Raw genomic sequence first — 19470 nt, 5'->3', positions numbered from 1 at the left:
CTACTATTGAGCAGATCCTGATTGTTGAAGTTTTTTTTATAAATTTTATTGTATTGGTTTTGTATTATTTCCATTCTTTTACTAACCTTTACCAATAATTCCCTCACCATGCCGTTCCAATCTCCATTCGACGTGTCTACAGCTCCATATTTTCTATCTGGGACTAGTTCGATAGCATAATCAAACTGGAGCCGATCAGCAATGGCATGGAGGAGGTCTATACAAAATCCGTGAAAACGTTCGTTACCTTTCAAGCTCGTATTTTCTTTCACCATCACGTAAGGATCAGCCTGCGTATGTAAAGAGTTCTTACTAAAATAAATTTTAGCTAATTCAAATGCAATAAATGGCATATTTAGTTTTGTACCTCAGTCAGATAATTTTAAGTGAATTTTACAGTCAAATTTGTCATTAATTGACAGAAATGTTTCCCAAGATATGATCTGAGCCGATGATTCATTAGACTAAGGAAATAACTATCTTCCCTTTTTTGGGGAAACATATTTTGCTAAATACAGTAGGCTTAATGCAACATATCGGTGAAGTGTTTGAGAGTTCGCTTTTTATTAAACATACGTAACTTCGAGATAAAATGACTGTTTTTAATAACAAAATAAACCTCGAGGATTTCTGAATCATTAAAAATGAGAGTTTTATTTCGGAGAGTAAATGCAGTTAAAACTAGAGGTAAAATTTTTAAAATACTTGACAGTGCAAACTGAAAAGATAGTAGAATGAGTATGCATTCATTACTTTTAGCTATTTCCAAACTTATAACTCGTAGAAATAATAAAAGCACTATCTTGATCCGACAGTTTTTATTAAATTTGCGAGTCTAAATTACTGAGTGTTTTATTTATTTTTAAGCAATTTTGAGTGCTGCAATAAAATAAAATTGAAAAAAAAAATTACGAAAATTTACAAAACATACTAGAATTTCAACCTTCCTGTCGTAAGAAAAAATCTATTATACTTTAAAAGACATTTCCTCGTGAGATAACGGAAAGTGATCAGCAACAGTTACAGTGACTGACCGTAAAAATTAATTTATACCCAAAAATCTAACGTTACAATAAAAATACAGGTCTGTCTGCAAATGTTTCTTCGCAAAATCTATGGTCACTGACCGTAAGTTAAAGTTACGCTCGTAAAAGTAATGTTCAGTTCAAGCCTTGGCGTTGTGTGAGACTCAAGTGATTTGTTTGACGACTCAAATCGAACCGTCGAACGATGTAAAAAAGTATAATGCAGCCATCTACCAAGGAGTTAAAATTTGGGCATGTTCGTTGTCACAAATGTGGAGAGGGTACTTTGGTTACGGTTGTGATCAATTTAGAGACCTGCGTGCCCATTGCCTCATGAGCTAAAAAGGTGTGCACCAACAAGTTAAGTTTATTTTCCATAATAACCATATAAATAAACTGTTAACTCTACTGAACAAACGGTCAATTTAATTGGTTTTGCTGAAGTTCCTTACGTTTATGGATATTGGAATTTTTTTCTGAAACAAGTGATCTGCCCGCATAAATTAATAGCCAACTTCTCAAATTTAGCTAAAATTTCTTATAGAATAACATTAGTAAATTTTACTGTAGAACCTTAGAACATTAGTAAATTGTACTGTAAATTTATGAGAGAAAAATTTATATTTTTTAAAAGGAATTTATAAATAGCAAATCTTGCAGCTGAAGGAATTTGTTATTGTAAATAAAACTTGTTCGGTAGTTGTTAAAAAATGTCATTTATGATAGAAAATATTTCTCAAAATGAATATATAATTTATTAATAAATGAAATTATATTTTTTGCTTTTAGTGAGAAACAAAAGAATCCTGCAAGAAATAATTTCTATAACAATAATTCAAACATGAAGGAAGAGCTAATAAATTTGTTAATGCAAATTTCTAGAGTAGAATAAATTTGAGTAAAATATTCAACTTTACCCGTTTGAAAGAAATACTTCTTGACGAATTTAAGATATTTACATTAGAATCTTTCTTTACACCTAACATGGAAAATCCATTTCAAGGTGCTATTTTTTACAATTTAGACGACGCTAATGCATTTCTGATGAGCAACTCTATCAGATTAATGTTAGAATTAGATGCTTCATGAAGGGTTCTTAAAATAATAATTACAGTTTGTTTAATGGGGGATGCATCTCATTTAGTAATGCCATTATTTTAAATAATTGAATAAACTGAAATAACTAACTAAAACAAAACAATGTATTTATTTATATATTTTTAGAAAGCAAATACTATCATTAAGGCATTTTACTAAAAATAAGCATTTTTCAAAATAATATTTTGCATAAAAAAATTAGTAAATTGAGATCTCATATTTCTTTAGCTTCTACCGTTTGCTCATGAAACATTTGCTAGCAATGAATTCTTTTTTATGCGAATATTTCAAATTTTATTTAAAAATTCAATGTATTTAAATATTTCCTATGTTAAGCCATAAAAATATAATTGATAAAAAAATTATCAAAAAATATTAACTAAATTGTTTAAATTTCCCATCATGTCCGACTTTCATCAAAATAAATAAATAAATTGCAACATCTTAGAGTATTTTTGTTTCTTTTTTTGTAACATTTTCTTTTCTTTCTTCCTTGAAACACAATCTTTAAATTAATTTTGCTTCTTAGGATTATTATGCATCAAAAAGACGCTAAAATGAAAAACAATGAAAAAAAATTTCAATTCTCTACCGTTATATTTGGTTCTTTTTTGAAAACTTCTATAGTCTGCTCTAAAATAAATCAGTATTCTGAGAAAACACTTTCCAAAAATTAATTTCTGTTATGTAAGTAAATATTTTTTATTGAAATTTCGCAATCAAGAAATAAGTTTTAAGCTTGGTATTATATTAAAGTTGCTTTTTCCCCCCAAGCTTCTTTTTTTTTGTCTTATTTCCTAAGAAAATATGTTCTATACTTCCTGTTGTAAGTAAATTTTTTTCTTCATTTATTATTTTTTAGCTTCATTTTAAGAGATATGTTTATCACAATCGCTTTTTTACAATGCATAATATAACATCAAAAAAAAAATCCATACAAAATGCTTTTATTTCTAATCTCTTTTCATGAAAAAATTGTCATTATTATTCGTAATTATTTTTTACTTATTTTTAAAATAGTTCAACGAAATATTTATGAGGAAAAAATTTCATGATGTAAAAGTCAATGAGTTTTCTATTCAGTACAGTTAATGGATCTTCTATTTCTTTAGACGTATCTCACAGTTATTTTGTCTTATATTTTGCGGAAGTTTCTTGCATTTCTTATTTATAAAAAGTTTTAATAATCAAAACCGGAATTCAAGAATTTTAAGTTATGATAAACTACCGTGTTAAAAATTATTTTAGATTGCCTCTCAAAATGAATGTCACCATTTATTTAGGGTTGATTAGAGTTTTTAAAATATAATTTAAAAAATTATGGTAAAAATTACGGTAATGTGGTATGGCAACTAAACAAAAATTTAGAATTATGTTAATAATAAAAATTAAGAATACATTTTTCATTAAAACTCGAAAATTTGCAAAAATTGAGTTTAAATTCATTTCTGTTCTGTAAAATTAACAAAAAGAACTCACAAATTTTGTCTGTATTATTGCTTAAAAGCTAAAGAACACGCATATTTTTGTGGAAAAATCAATTCATAGGGAAATAAATCAGGCTACATTTTATAAGAAAATGCATGAAAACATAACAACAACAACAAAAAATGTAATGTAATGAATTGACGATTATGATTTAATGAGTATTAGAGCAATATATTCCGAAGATGAATAAAAAAAATGGAGAAAGAGTTTAGTAAAGGATATTACTGTTCCTGACGTCAAATTCGGTTGAACAATTAACTTTCATACGGTTTAGGTAGATGTTTGAAAGATATTCCAACTATAAATACCTTGAGCATTCCAATCATGATTTATGGTATTCAGGATTGGAGAACTGGCTGACCACTATAACCTCTAAACATCTTCAGATTTAAAATATATTTAGACTAGATCAGTTTTCTATGGATGCGAGTTATTACGGAGTATCACACACATTTCTTCTCTTTCAAACAAAACCATCAACGCATGTTGGTTTTCTAACATGGGGTGATGGTCAATATTGATGGTGTTATCAGAAATTATGATGAAATATAAGTTGGAAACCAACAAAATATGTTGGTTCCTGAGAAATTTTTTTGTTGGACCATCAAAAATTGCCAACAAACCATGTTGGTTCTTGATGCATTTTTTTCTTGGATCATTGAAAAATACCATCAAAATATGTTGGTAACTGATAATTTCTTTTGGTTGGACTATCAAAATATACCTTCAAGCCATGTTATGAATTTGAATTGAAATGACGTCAAGAAAAATTTTATAAATATATGTGGTGATTAAAATTAAATAGGAATTATTTTTAAATCAAACGCAATTCTTTATGTTTAATAGAAAATAATGCTTAGTAGATGCTGTCGTTCAACTCGAATCTGATTTAATTTTCATGGATGGGTAAAGAGAGTCACAAATAATGCAGGAAGTTTAAATGTTTTGCCTTTTTTTGTAATTAGATCAGATAAACTTACTTCTATAGTAGTAACTCGAAGTGTAATATTTGTGGTCCCAAATTCATGGAATGCATCGTGATTCGTTACATTCAAGCCATTTGCTGTTGACCATTCACCTACCTGAAAATAAAAAATATATCTGCGTTGCAATTTTGGGAAACAATAAAAATGCATTCTCATATTTTTTTAATTACTTTACTAGATAACTTTAAAAGTAAACAATAAATTAACATTGCTACCTTTATTAAATAATAAATAAAATTTCGTAACTTTGTCTCTTCATTGAATCGTAAACAGAAAATGTGATTTATTTTTTTTTAAATTTCGCACATGTTTTTTTTTGCTTTAATTTTATTTTATGAGATAAATTAAAAACGGGCAATCAATGGAACTATCGAATCAGGGCCAGAAATTTCAGCTTTGTAACTCTGCTTGGCTTCAAGAAAAACTTCATTTAAGAAAATCAACCTGCATTTGAGTTGCAATCAGGGGAAAATAACAAAGGTATTCCACGGTAAAATCAATGGTAAATGGGCAAATAAGTAAGTCGAAGAAGAGTTTTGAATTTGAGTCGGAAACAGTCTCTGTATTTAAGTTCGCTCTCAAAAATGTACAGTATTAAAGTTAACAGCAATTTGATTTATCATTGAATCAGTACGTTACATATTTATTTAGAAACGCCTATCCAATTTATTTTTCTGCATTGTTATTACAAAGCAACTTATTTTAATTCTGCTTTTGGTGTTCTAAATAATCTGACAATATGACATCAATGTTTAGGTCTTTTGATCTTCTGAAATAATATAAAACTCCTGAATTATAAGTCTATCAATCTTTCGGAAGATTTTGTTCTTTAAGTCAATATGAATTCTTTATGGTCATTAGTTTCTGACTCTTCTTTATAAAATATGAGTAAACTGTGCTTAAAATGTGTAGTCAAAACTACCAAATCATGGTAAACGTTAGTGCTCTATTGGAACATCAGAAAGCTTGGTAATATTTATCAAAGCGCTTTGGTAATGAATTCGGTAAAGGTTGTTGACGTATACCTGTTTAGGCAGTGGGGTTGCGATTGTTCTTGTTTCCCAGCGGCGCCATCTATGGCCAAGAATTTTAGGTAAAGGTAACTGTAAAATATAGTTTTATGATATGCGATAAAGTTTGGCAAGTGTGCTTAAACTTAGCAACTTTATCATCATAACTTAGCGAATGGTATGAAATCCATTTATTTGGTCAAACTTACTCCTCAGTTTGAAATTTTTACTAAGTGTGTGTAAATAAGAAGAACAATTTTGAAGTCAGAATTTCCAGTAAAGCTGTACCATATGAACCGAAAAACTACCAAATGAATGTTTTAAATACCTCATATTTTTGTTTTATTAACCGGTATTATGCATTTTTTTTCTCCAGAAATGTTATTGCAACAAAGAGTACGATATTTTTACAAGAATTTTTTCCCCTCTCGTAATTTCTGTTTGATGAATGTGTTACTTTAACTACCTTTAACTTTTTATTATATATAAATAAATATTTTAAATGTACTGTCTTTGTATGAGATTAAAAATTTTCTTAAATAAAAAAACAATAAAAAAACGAGCAAAGCATTTACTTAAAACGCTAAATTCCTCCAAAAATTTAAGGATTTATAATGTGCCATTCATTATTTTTGACATAATTCAACGTTTCTAACCTCAGAGAAAAGTTTAATTAATTTTAAATAAGTTCAACAAAGATAACTTACTTTTTCCATATTGTTTTGTCGTAATTTCAGTAAATCAAGCTTTAAATTGCTACGTCGACCTTCTTTGAATTGAATTTTTCCTGTCAATCCACAAAATTCAACCTAAAAAACAAAATAAAAAAAGAGTAGTTATCATATTTCTAACAATTTGGAATTTTGTAACAAAGAACAAGTTTGAAAAACATAAGGTTAATTTATCAGTTTATTCTTGTAAGCCAAATAATACTTTTTTAAGTTGCTGCGAAGTTAAACCCACCTGTTCTCTCAGTTCCCCTACCCCCGTGGTTGACTCGCAATATTTTTTTAAACTCCATATTTTTGAGAAAATAGTGGTCATTTTGCTTATTAAATACATAAGTACAGGGTGTTCCAAAATTATCTTTACATCACCTGGCTTGAAATTGATCACATACTGGAAGTGCTTAGGGCCACCAATTGTGCGCATGTTGAAGTGTAATAAACAAAACTTTATTAGTTGCAGTAATACATGCAAAAGACAGAATATAAATATCTCGAAGTTATGAATTTTTGAAGTTGTAAAGAGAATTTTGGAACACCCTGTATTATAATTTTATGTAAGAACAGGCTGTTAACATGTCAATTGCAACTAAATAGAACTTGGGCTTGAGAAATAATTAACTATATTAGAAAAATCAACAAATTATGTGACACAATAGGAAGCAATAAAGCGGAAGTAATTTTACTTATTATCAATATGTAACTATAACGACTGCAAAAAAAGAAAACCGAGTGTAAAAAATGATTTCTTCGAGGGGGGTCCGTCTTTTTACGTGAATAGTTTACAGAAAATGCCCTGAGAAATTTAAAAGGCAGCAATGCGTATACCAATGGTCACTTGACTTGTCTCTTATATGAACAGGGGCGGAAGACTCTTATTATTTGCTTAAAGTGAAAAATATTTCAAGCATTGATTTTAAACCTCTCCTGTTGTCTGTTTTATGGAAGTTAAGGGACTTATGGAATTAGTCTAGTGGGTTAGACAATTTGGGTAGTCGAAACATTAACGATGATAACATGATATTGTATAACAGTTCAAATTGGAAACGGCTCTTATCTCTCCTTTATATTTTTTAGCATTCCAATAAAGGTTCAGAATTGTTTCTGGCAACTTCTATTCACTTTTACTTCAATTTTCTTTGCTTTACCTATTTATATTTTTGTAACTTTTGATATAAATTGAAGTTTCTTTCTTTTGAAGTCAATTGTGAGCCTATGAAAGGAAGATATCGAGAGGGATAAATACATTTTTTTACAACAATACTGCAGATGGAGGCCGCTGAACGTTTTTCTGTGTGTGTGTATATATATANATATATATATATATATATATATACAAGTTTATCAGCCCAGGGGATAGAGAGTTAGTCACCCAGCAATGAGGTAACCGAGGTTCGAATCCAGTTGTAGCTACATGATATGAATTCTGATATGAGATATCTTCTAATATGAAATATATTCAGTAGTAATAAGACAAACATGGGTTAAAATCCCCATACATTTGGACTAATCGTGGGAGGCTTTCGTGATGTTTCCTTCCATGTAATTTTCTAGTAAATTTTTTTTTAACCGTAGATACAGTTTTACACTAATCATATTTAACGTGAGGGAACATATTTTTCTACCTGACTTAATAACGTTTTAATAACTTTTTAATCCTTAGCAATATTTAAAATTTTTCAAGCTACTCTCTTGACTTATAAAAATATTTGGTGAAATTATGAAATAGGAAAACTACCTTGTTATGAACAAAGGTTGAGTTAAATTATTAAAACATATACTTAATCGATATTTCTATTAAATATCAAAAAATAAATACAATAATGACATACTTATTCAAGGAAAATGACGAACACTACGTTTGTGTACATTCTGCATTTTGGTATTGATGATAACAGTAAAAACTTAAGTGAGTATCATTGACATATCTTAGAACTTTAATAAATGGTTGAACTAAACAGCATTTCGGTTCAAAAGATTGAACGTTTCAAACTTACGATATTACATTTTTATTTTCAAAGAAAATATAATTTATTTTTGTGCCTGAAAACAGTCACATCAAATATGAATAAATAAGATTCAAGCTACCAATAATATAGCTCAATATTACAATCAAACTTTTACCGAGATTGTACCGAAATGGTTTTTTGTATATTTAAAAAATTCTTTTTATTCTTTATAAATTGATCTCAACTTCATTTTAGTTGTGACAAATTTAATATAAAATTAAACAGAAGGAAATGTTACGTACTGAATTAACATAGTTGAAGAGACTGCTTCCGTCTGTCCAGGGCACTTCTTCTTCACAAGACACATTGGCTGGACGGAGGGTAGCCCCACCCTGCAAGGCATTTAAGCCCCACGCTAGAGCGTACACGGAATCGTAGATAAGGGCTGGCTCGGTCTAAAAGTAAAAAAAAACAACAATATATTGTACTAATATATTGTCTTCTGTACTAATATATTTGTCAATATATTGTCTTCTTTGTAAAATTAAAAAGAATGAACAGTTTCAATTTGTTTCCTGTTTTATCCCAATATAATGACCTTTTCAGCATTTTACACCAGGCCTTTTCAACATTTAAATAGAGTATTCAATACTTTGCTTTTAAAGTAATTTTTTAAGATTTATTTTACAAATTTAATTTCGAATACCATAGATAATAGTAAAAGAATTTAGAAAAAAAAATATGAGCATTTAATGGTAATACATCATGTCAGCTTAATTCCTTTTATCCTAAAGTTATTCTGATGTGTTTTTTTTTTAATTCTTGGAATGCATTAAAAGCTGTTCAGAAAGTGTATAATTTAAGCGGATCTAATCAGTTCAGAAATATTTCGAAGTTTATTGGAGGAAAGAAGAGATTTTTTGAGATTTTTTGATATTTTTCTTATAAAAATATCTTTTTATATTCGTTACATAAAAAAAGAGCAAATTTTGTGCTCTGCGTCTAGTCGATTCTTATAAAGCATGCACTTGCTATAAATAATTTTTTTTCCTAAAGAAATAGACTTGAATTGTATATAGCAGTTGTTCAAAGTAAAACTATTTCAATATGCTAATATAAAAGACGTAAATTATGAATCTTTCTTTATTATATAAGAATTAAACGATCGAAATAAAATACTCTATTAAAAATTTACATATAGGATGTAAAAGCTATTGTTCATTGGTAACAACTTACCTTTATAACATTTGTTCTATTTATAATATGGTGACCTATAGATTGGAATTTTTCCATATCTTTTAGAGTATTCTTCGCACCACAATAATCTGTGTCTATGATTCTAAATGCTGTCATATTCACAAAATTGTATTTAAAATCTTCTAAGTTATAAGTCTCTACATCCTGAAAAATACGGTGAAAAACATACTTATGGTTACTTATGATTGCTTATAGATTTACTTACAATTTGTATTGCATTACATTCTTATTGTATAAAGAACAGTTACATTCTCAATAGTATAGAGAATTATATTACATGTTTATACTATCTATAACAGTTATATAGTTATAGTTATTACATGAAATCATATGAAATGCGTATAGTATGTACAGCAGTACACTTGTAGTTATTTTAGGGGAGCACATTACATGCTTATAGCATGCGTAGCAGTTGCATACTTAATGTTAGTACAAGGAATCCCATAACAAATTAATTGTATATATAGCAGTTTTATGTTTACACTTACTATAGGGAGTGGTATTAATGATTAACAACGATGCAAATAAAACTAAAATTTTACAATAATTTTTAAATAGAGTTGAGTAAAATCAAGAAGTTTTAAACGGAAGTTAATAAAAATAGACAGTTCAGGCATTGAAAGGTTATTTTCAGCACAAATTAAGTGTAAAATGTAAATTAATTTAAGTTTCAAATCCTTCAGAGGAAATAAAGCAAATTGTTAAGTAAAAGAAAAATAATTGGAATAAACTGTCTACCATGAATTGAAAATAATTCTTTTAACAGGTCTTCTATTCTCTTCGTCAGAAAATCGTCTGCTTATAAGAACTGATCACAGTTTAAAAATAAAAAAAAGAGTAAAATAAGATCTGATAATAATACACTTTAACGAGACCAAGACCTTGTAACATTTTATTAGTTTTATGTTAAGTATAACCTTTAAAAATTTCAAGGATTTTAAGTTACACACTTTAAGTTATCGAGAAAGCAAATATTTGTTTTCTAATAAGTGTTTAAAATAGAATATCAAGGCCATTAAGAAGACTTGAAGGAAGAAAAAAAAAGAAAAATCAACCACTTAATCAATTACGAAGATTAAATGAAAGAGTATGAGTGCAATGGAAATACTGATCCGGATACATTAAGAATTTATTTTAAAACAGTTCCTTTTACACTGAAATATTTTTACTATTTCACTTAATATGAAACGAAAATTTTCTAAAAGCTTTTTCTTTACAACTAAATTAATATTTTTTTTTCATTTCAGATAAATTATTTGCATATAGAATACTAAGTACATAATAGAAGTGGAATTGAACTAAAAGTTTTGCATTTAGATTTAAAAATCCTTAAAATAATACATTTATCTCGACATGAATACCAATCTCTAGTATTTACATTTCTTGAATGTTTAGATTGAAAATGACATTGTCTACAAAATGTAATTATAATTGTTTAAAATTCAAGGCATTTGAGTTTAACTGGCAATTTGATATATCTTCGAGATTTAAGGAAAATACAAATTCTATGTAGTTAATTCTTAGGCAAAATTTTTAAGTATAATCTTTTTAAACTCTTTGTTCACTGATATATAATTCAAAATGTATTTTGACATTTGAAATAAATACTACTGTTTTGAATCATTATCGTATATTTTTCATAAAGATTTAAGTTTATGTCAAAAGAAATATATTTTGCGAATACGAACCAAAGAAAGGATGACAATTTAAAAGTTAGCAGATAGTTGCATGAAATTTCATAACTTATAACTACAGAAAGACATGTTTTTCTCATACTAATAGAAAATTTACGTGTGCTTTAGAATTTCTTTTAGGCACGATATTTTAAAGAGTTGGGTGTATTTGCATTCAAATTAGACTCGTGAAAAATTGCATTACTTCAATGCGTAATTTATTTTTTCTTCTTTTTATAGTTAGGCGTGAAACTTGTTTTTTTGTGTATTTAATAGACGTTAATTAAATGATGAACGTTAAATAAATTTATTCTATTTTCATTTTGTATTAAATTTTATTTCTCATGTATTATGAAATATTTCTAAACAAAACAAAAGCACACAAAAAAAAATTATTCACTCACAATATTTGAAAGAAATAATTTTTGAATGTAAACATGATGTTACTGTGTTTAATGAATATAATATTTCGTGAAACATTCTACGATTTCAGAAAAAGTATGGGCTTTGAAGTGTATCCACTATACATTACTATTATAAAAATATAAAATGAAAAAATATATTACATGCGAATACTTTTTAAAAACTAAAATTCTTCAGTGTTTTTTTTTTCAAATAAGTTTTAAACTTTTTTATTTCTATAAACTATAAGAAAAAACGTACTTTAAAAAAATACAGAATTGTGTTGTAGAAAAGACTTAGAAATTTTTATATTGAATTTTGACATTTCTAGATTAATTACTGAGAAAAAAGTACAATTGAAATTATCAGAATATGGTATAACTTACCGTGTTTCTAGCTCTATGAGAGCACTAAAAATCTCGTAAATTTTTCCTACCGAAGTGTTTTAGTAATCATTTTGATAAAATTTACTTTAAAATATTGTTTCATAATATGCAGTAAAAATTAGGTAAATGTGGTAAAATATGCCAATTTTATAATGATATTTTAGAGCACGGTAGTTATTTTGTTAACTTTCAGATTTGTATTTTTTACTAAATGTGAAGATAAGTACATAACGATAAGTTTTGAAAACGGGAATTTCCGGTTAACAATTATCATGTGGACGAAAAATTATTAAATGAATGGTTTAAATACCGTAAATAAATATCGCAATATTATTACCAGAGCTATGGCTTTTTTTTCTTCAAAAAAATCATCAGCATACTGTACGGTATTAAATAAATAATCCCCAGACACTGAAGTGGTAAGATGTTACCTTTTTCAAAGCTTATTTTACTTCAAAAATACATAACTAGGAAATAACACCTGACATGACAGAAGCTCTCAAATAAGGGCGCCTGCTTATGAGCGCTTAAACCTTGGTTGATTGTTAGTTCATAATTATATATTTTTTAAGCGGATAAAGTTTTTAATCACGTAATACTGTATGGTAATTTTACCAGAATTTTTTCCTACATGCTCAAATATTTTCTTGCTCATTTTAAAAATAAATCTGCACTCTTCCATAAGGCATTTAATTTGAGAATGAGCATTAAATACTACATCTAAAGAAGAATTCCCGCAAAAGTCTGCAATGGGTCAGCACGTCATTGAGGTTAAGGCTCCATAATTTCGTGACCAACGGCATAGTTGTGGCATTGTGGACACAGATAGCCTGTACTTCCTAGATTAGCTGGTAACCATCGATCTGAAGCTGGGTGGGCTTGAACTCACCGCAGGGGATCGAACCTCAGTTTTCCACAATGACCACTGAGCCATCCTGATTTAAAGTGCTACATCTATAATAATATAACCTTGTCTATGTGTGTCTCACTTAGAACTTCAGAACAGCTTCTGCTAGCGGCCTGAAATTTGGACAGTGTGTAGGAGAGACAACTTTAGCCCCGTTCCAAGAAAGAGTTCATAAATTTCAATTAAATTGCTCGGGAGAGACGGTTGAAAGTCTAATTCTCTCATTAGTTCTGAACCAGCTTTAGTTTTAAATTAGACTATTGATGATTCCGTGTTATCAAATCATTTAATGATAGCATCAGTATATTTGCTAGCTTATAGCTCATATTAAAGCTCTATCAAAGAAGTTTATTGCATATTTTTTGATCCTTATTTACTTTTTATTTACAATGTCCAAACAGAAATAGACAGAGAGTTTCCACTCTAATACTAGAGCATGTATATAAACAGCGCGTACTTTTTTCGAAGCGGAAAAAAATAGCAACAACCTAGCTCAAACGGAATTTACGTAACGCAATGGAAAATATCTTAACTATAAGTTAGATTGATGCGTTTTTTTCCAGCATTTATTATTATTTTATTATTATTTTTATTTCAATTTATGAAGTTCTTTGTAATTGTTAGGGTATTTGTTTTGTTTTAGAGCCATAATATGCTTAGATATTAATTGTTTAAGAATGTCTGTGTTAATGAAGACAAAAACACCATTAGAAAAATAAATTACGATTTATTTTAAATATTTTAATTTCTCCCCATTTTTCTTGATCTTAAATTAATTTTATGCTGAATAAAATACACATTAGCGTGGATGAAATGCGCCATTAATCCGTCGCTTATAAACTAAAAAAAGAATAAATGCTGGAAAGGTTTAGTGATGCGGATTTTTTCTTTTTGATTCTTATAGAAGAATTTATTATCTGATAGAAGAGAATAAACAATAAAATATGACAAAAACACTATTTACGTATAATAGAAATAAAATCTGGAATAAAACAGATCAGAATTGATCAGAAAATTTTACGTTCCTGCAGTAACACGCCATATTCGAAAAGAATACATAAATCCACAGAATCCTATCAGTATTCAATAATTTTTATTGGAATAAAGAAAGAAAAAAAAAACACTACTTTAAAACTAATCATGCTTGGAGATGTATTTCATTCCTTTATGCTATAAATGTAATCATCGTCCATGAGATAATGGTAGAGAAAAATATGCCAGAGATTCAAGAGTTATAGACTCAGAAAAGTTATAACTGTAGAGAGTCAACTATTCAAATTTTCTCTATCAACATATTGTTTCTTTAAAGCAGTGATTCTCAACCACTGTGCCGCGGCACTTTTGTGTGCCGCCAAATTCTTAAAATGTGCCGCCAAATATTAGAAATGATGCAATAAAAATTATAATGGTTCTTATTTTTTACGAGTAAAGTTTAAATTAAAGAAAAGTGTATATATATATATATATAAGTTCAAAATGAAGAATAAAGCAAAGAAAAATTATAGACATATGAAAAAAAGGGGGGTGGGAAATAATAAGTAAAAAAATAACAANGATTGTCTTGTCTCTGACAATCTTAAAATAAGTTAAAATAAGAAGGAAGTGTTTAAATTGTCTTTGACAATTTTAAAAAATTTTGAAATAAGTAGGAAATTTAATGATTATTAAAATTATTAATTAACAAAGGAAAGCAAGCTAAATATTAACTTTCAAACGGAAATAAAAGCTAATCATTAAAATACACTATGCAATTAATTGTTCTAAAAACAAATTAACAAAGGATAACTAACAAAAAAAATAAGCTAACAATTAATAATCAGCAAAAAAACTAGTTAAAAAGAAATCGCAAAAAATAACAGTTAATATTTAAAGAAAACAAGCTAACAATTAATAACTAGCAAAAAAATAATAACTGTTACTAACTAACTAAAAATTAGTCGATAGAAATAATTGATCCCTTATAAACGTGCTTTTGTAATACATATTATTTTATTTCACATTCAAAATTATTATCTCTAACTATTTAACACAGTGTATTATAGTTAAGTAAACAACTTTTAAACTATTTTTTTTCATTGTGTGCCGTCAAATTTCGAAATGGTTAAAAGTGTGCCGCCCCCCAAAAAAGGTTGAGAATCACTGCTTTAAAGTATTGATAAAAAGAGCAAGGGCACGTTGGCCCAGGGGAAACGTTTAGAAATCATCGTGATGCTGTCAGAGGGGTTCAGTTTTAAGTATTTTAGTTCATGGTTAGATAAAATACACTCAATGACAAAGGTACCAGTTTAGTTATCTCAAAGCTGGTTCTTATTTTATTTTGTTAAAAGTTATGCTTTTAAAATGATGCTTAGAAAATTAAATATTTTAGAATCAAAAACTATTAAAATAAAATAAAAAGTTATGTGAAAAACAATGTAGAAAAGTTACTTATTCACTTAGAGGAACCTTAAAAAATCATCTACATATTATTTACGCCATTAATATTTAATTATCTTTAATAGGTACGAATTGAAATAAAAAAATAAGGTATGTACTAAAAATCAGAATTAATGGTGAATAGATAATAATTCTTTTAGGAGAACAGTAAATTATCGCCTTAATAATTTTGACGTAAATGACGCTTAACTAACTAGGTAATGGAAACTAAATGAAATAAAAAAATATGCACTTGAAAGAAAAATTAATAGAGAAAGAGTACTAATTTGTTTAGGAGAAGCTTAAAAAATCGCTAAAAGTTATTGATGGTTAGTTGAATTGTGTCATAACCACTATTGATACCATGGTAATTAGTGTCTCTTAAATAGATACCAAATAAACTGAAATAGTGGCAATGCATTGTAAAAAATAATTTTGTAACTAATAAAACTCCTCAAGTTGATATTGGGTGTGTTTAAGATTCGTAGTCATATAAACCAAATAGAAGATTTTCGCGTGTCATCGGTTGAGGTACGTTAAAAAACTTCAAGTGTGTGAAGGGCTAATACTTTCAGAGGCTGCTTTCGAGAATTCAGTATCACGTGTATATGTTTTAGTTGAATTTGATCGTTGCATTTAAAGTTATTTCAAAACGGTAAATTTGATGTTGTGGTGAAACATATGGACACTTTTACTGTTCATTATAATCCTATTTCTGTTTAATATATATCAAGAAAGATTACTATCTGATTATTTTATATCACGCCAAAATCTACCGCTATCTAACGCTTAACCACCCTAGCAACCGTTTGTAATTGACATCTTAACAGGAAGTCCAGTGGTTTGACAAACGATGTGGACACACAGGCTAATATGTTTTATTACGTTTTTAAAACAGTACTTAATGACGATCCCTCCCTGATGTCTTCACGACGTTTTGTGGAAGTTTCTACAGGCCAAATGGTCCCATGCAAGCTCTTGCAGCAATTATAAAGAACGGTAGTTGATACAATAAATTTGAATAGTTGACATTCTACAGTATCTAAAGTAGTGTGCTTGACATATTTTAATTTATTTATTTACAGTTGCAGCAAGAATGAATAAAAATTCTTTTTGATTTAATGTTATAAAGTAGAGTTTTAGCGTTTCACTTCGATATAAGTAATTGAATTAGAATTGGAAGACGGGGATTAACGTTAGTGTTTTGAACTCTTTTCTTTCTGTGAATTTATGTAGAAACATGGATTTTTTCTTAACTATTCCAAATATTTGATTTTATATAAAAGTTCTATTATATGTAAAATTTTTTTTCACACTTCCTCTATTTTATTTCCGTCATTTAATAAATTCTACAATAAATAGAGAAATGAAAAGGAATCTGGATTAATAACGCTTTTTTGAATAATTCTTCCTTTAGTTTAAAATAATTAGGATGCTTGTTATCCTATTTAATACGGAGTATATTCAAAATTGAAATAAATATAAAAACAAAAAAATAAACTAATAAAAAAATATGAAATACTTAAAATAAATAATAAATTATTTAACTAAATGAATGTGCGTCTACAAACACATATCATTCTTAAATAAAAAAAAAACATGTAATAATTTTGACGAGCTAAAACAAAGCAAATAACCAAACGATTACAAAGATCTCAATAAATTCATTCAAAAATAAAAGAACTCAAATAACTCTCCTATCTTACTAGTAGTTAAGCTTATTGGCGCAGCGTGGCGCTAAAGGCGTTTTGGTTAGAGTGGCATTAATAATAATAAAATGATAAAAAAGCACGTAGCTTTTTATATATATAGCATTCGAGCGGAAACTTTTTACATATTTTTCTGTGTCTTAAAATGTGCTGCTATAAAAATTAATAATTTAAAATCAACGGCAATTGAACAAAATGTGTTTAAAATCAAAATCAATGAAGATAATGTATATATTTGTTTAGGGGAGAAGTTGGCAATTCCCATATTATTGTTGATGTAAGGCAATTATTAAATAGAAAACAATAGTAGTGCGTTATATGGTGCTTTTTTAATTAGTACTGAAGTACCCATTATAGGTTCTATGGTTATAGACTATTTATGGTCTATTGAAAGGGATATATATCAGTGAAAATTGCTTGATTTCGGTAATTTTTGCCGTTAATGTGTAGCCCAAGAGCAACAGCGTGATTACATATACATTATGAATGCATGATATGCATTATGAATGCATGACATGCATTATGAATGCATGACATGCATTATGAATGCAGATGATCTTTGCTTTGGTGGTTTGAATTTTTAAAATACAATATTAATTATCATTATAATATAACATCACTAAGAAGGGTGATGAATAGAAATAAGTAAATAAAAATTGGAAAAATTAAATATTTGTTAATTGTGACTCATGTTCTTCAGCTCTGTGTCTGCTTTAGTAGAGTGCATCAAACAACTAACAATTGATCATTAACTTTTCACTCCTTATGAATAACGGTATTCAGCTTGACTCAGATAAAAAGCGGGAGATTTTATTTAAAGAAGATCAGCCCATGACTATTCTTAGTGAGCGGTTTTCTAAAGAAATTTTATTTTATTAGGGTAATATCGTGAAAGCAAATTATTTTTTCGTCTTTAACGAAAATGTAGTTTTAATACCAGAAATATTTAAAATACGTAAAAGTACACTTACCAATGTTGTGAAATGGTAATAATACTTATAGTCATTCATTTGCACTTGCAAAATCTGGAATATATTATTAAAGTATAATTTATTAGAGACATTTAGCGTATAATTGCAAAAATGTAAATATAATAAGAAAAATACATAACTTCTGGCTTGGCATATAAGTCACGGGTTATATGCCAAGTTTAATTATCAATTGTAAACATAAAACAAAAATCTATATGTTCGAACTATGATTTAAATGAAGTATAATATGAATGAATACAGATAGAGCTTGTCGTGAAAATCAAATTAATATTTTTGGCTTATAAGAAGACAAGTTAAGAAGATAAATTGCTTAATAGATTGCACAATTGCCATCTATGTTTTCATTTTATCATTATGTGATCTATTTAATAGGTAAAATTAAAAAAAAGTAGAAATTAAAAGGAAAAATCGGCTGTTTTTGATAAGATTAATGCTTTTAATTATATATTCTTTTTCGTAAATGCAGAAATTGGTAGACTGACTTTTGATTCATTGATTGAATGCTTAAAAATTTTAAAGCAATATGATTTTTGTTCTGCAATCGCATCTCAAAATTACCCATATTTAAAACGAAGTCATTTACCATGAATTGGATTTTGTTATCATTTCTAATAAATGTTACTACAAACAAAAGAATTATTTTACTGTTGATAAAAATATATGCTGGATAAAATAATTGTTTCTGTTATTATATAAAAATTTAACAACTATTATAAAATTATGTAATGTGAGCAAACGCTTAGCAAATATGTATGAACAATTTGTGAAAGTATTACGAACAATAATTTTTTTTACTTGGTAAGATCTGTTTAAAATAAGTCAAGAAAAATGCCGTATTATAGATTTTTTTCCTTAAAAGTAAAATATATCGGAATATCATCCAAATTGCATTTAAACTTTTTTCATGACAAATTAAACTACTTACTAAAAATAAACTTGACATTTCCTGAGTTCAAAAAATGTTAAATAACTTTCAGTTTACAACAGTGCATCGTATAAAATATATTTTTAATCAAGTTGTGTCTTTTGAATAGTTTATTCAACAGCAAAAGAAATGCAAACAGAAAACTGGAACAGCATTATCGTTTGTATTATGTTTTGTTTTTCTTCTTTTTCTTAATTTATTTGAAATTCCATGCAGAATGTTGGAAATTAAAGTATCGATTTATACATATGCTAATATTACTAATTTTGAAAGAAAATAAATTCAGGTATTTTACTGACTGATAATAAACTGAATGAAATATTTTAGCAATTAGATTTATGGAATTTTCAGAAACAGAGAAAAGGGGATAGCAGAATTCGAAATTACATCATACATTTTTTTTGTAGTTAAATTCTAAAATTTCAATCAGTATTAATACAAATTTTTCTTATTTAAACTTTATTGATCAATCTTAATTTTAATTTTCTATAACAGACTGAAAACAAAACCGGAATCACACTGC

General features: G+C 27.7%; 1 protein-coding gene across 5 annotated transcripts in view; it reads right to left on the bottom strand.

The window, feature by feature from the left end:
- The window catches only part of LOC107450782 (glutamate receptor ionotropic, kainate 2-like), a 104790-nt gene that overhangs the window by 28037 nt on the left and 57283 nt on the right, over window positions 1–19470 (bottom strand). For 3 of the 5 annotated variants that reach the window (XM_071181264.1, XM_071181262.1, XM_071181266.1), the window contains exons 5-9: window positions 18002–18055; window positions 9518–9682; window positions 8584–8736; window positions 6315–6416; window positions 4592–4693 (exon numbers count right to left, since the gene is read on the bottom strand). In XM_071181264.1, coding sequence (XP_071037365.1) covers window positions 4592–4693; window positions 6315–6416; window positions 8584–8736; window positions 9518–9682; window positions 18002–18055 — 576 coding nt within the window. Of the gene's footprint in view, window positions 1–86; window positions 291–4591; window positions 4694–6314; window positions 6417–8583; window positions 8737–9517; window positions 9683–18001; window positions 18056–19470 lie in introns of all 5 variants that reach the window. The other 2 variants (XM_071181265.1, XM_071181263.1) reach the window with 1 other exon arrangement.

The sequence above is a fragment of the Parasteatoda tepidariorum genome, chromosome 5, assembly GCF_043381705.1.
Source record: "Parasteatoda tepidariorum isolate YZ-2023 chromosome 5, CAS_Ptep_4.0, whole genome shotgun sequence".
Taxonomy (NCBI): Eukaryota; Metazoa; Arthropoda; class Arachnida; order Araneae; family Theridiidae; genus Parasteatoda; species Parasteatoda tepidariorum.
The sequence above is the reverse complement of the archived record's forward strand: the minus strand, read 5'-3'. Positions and strand labels throughout refer to the sequence as shown.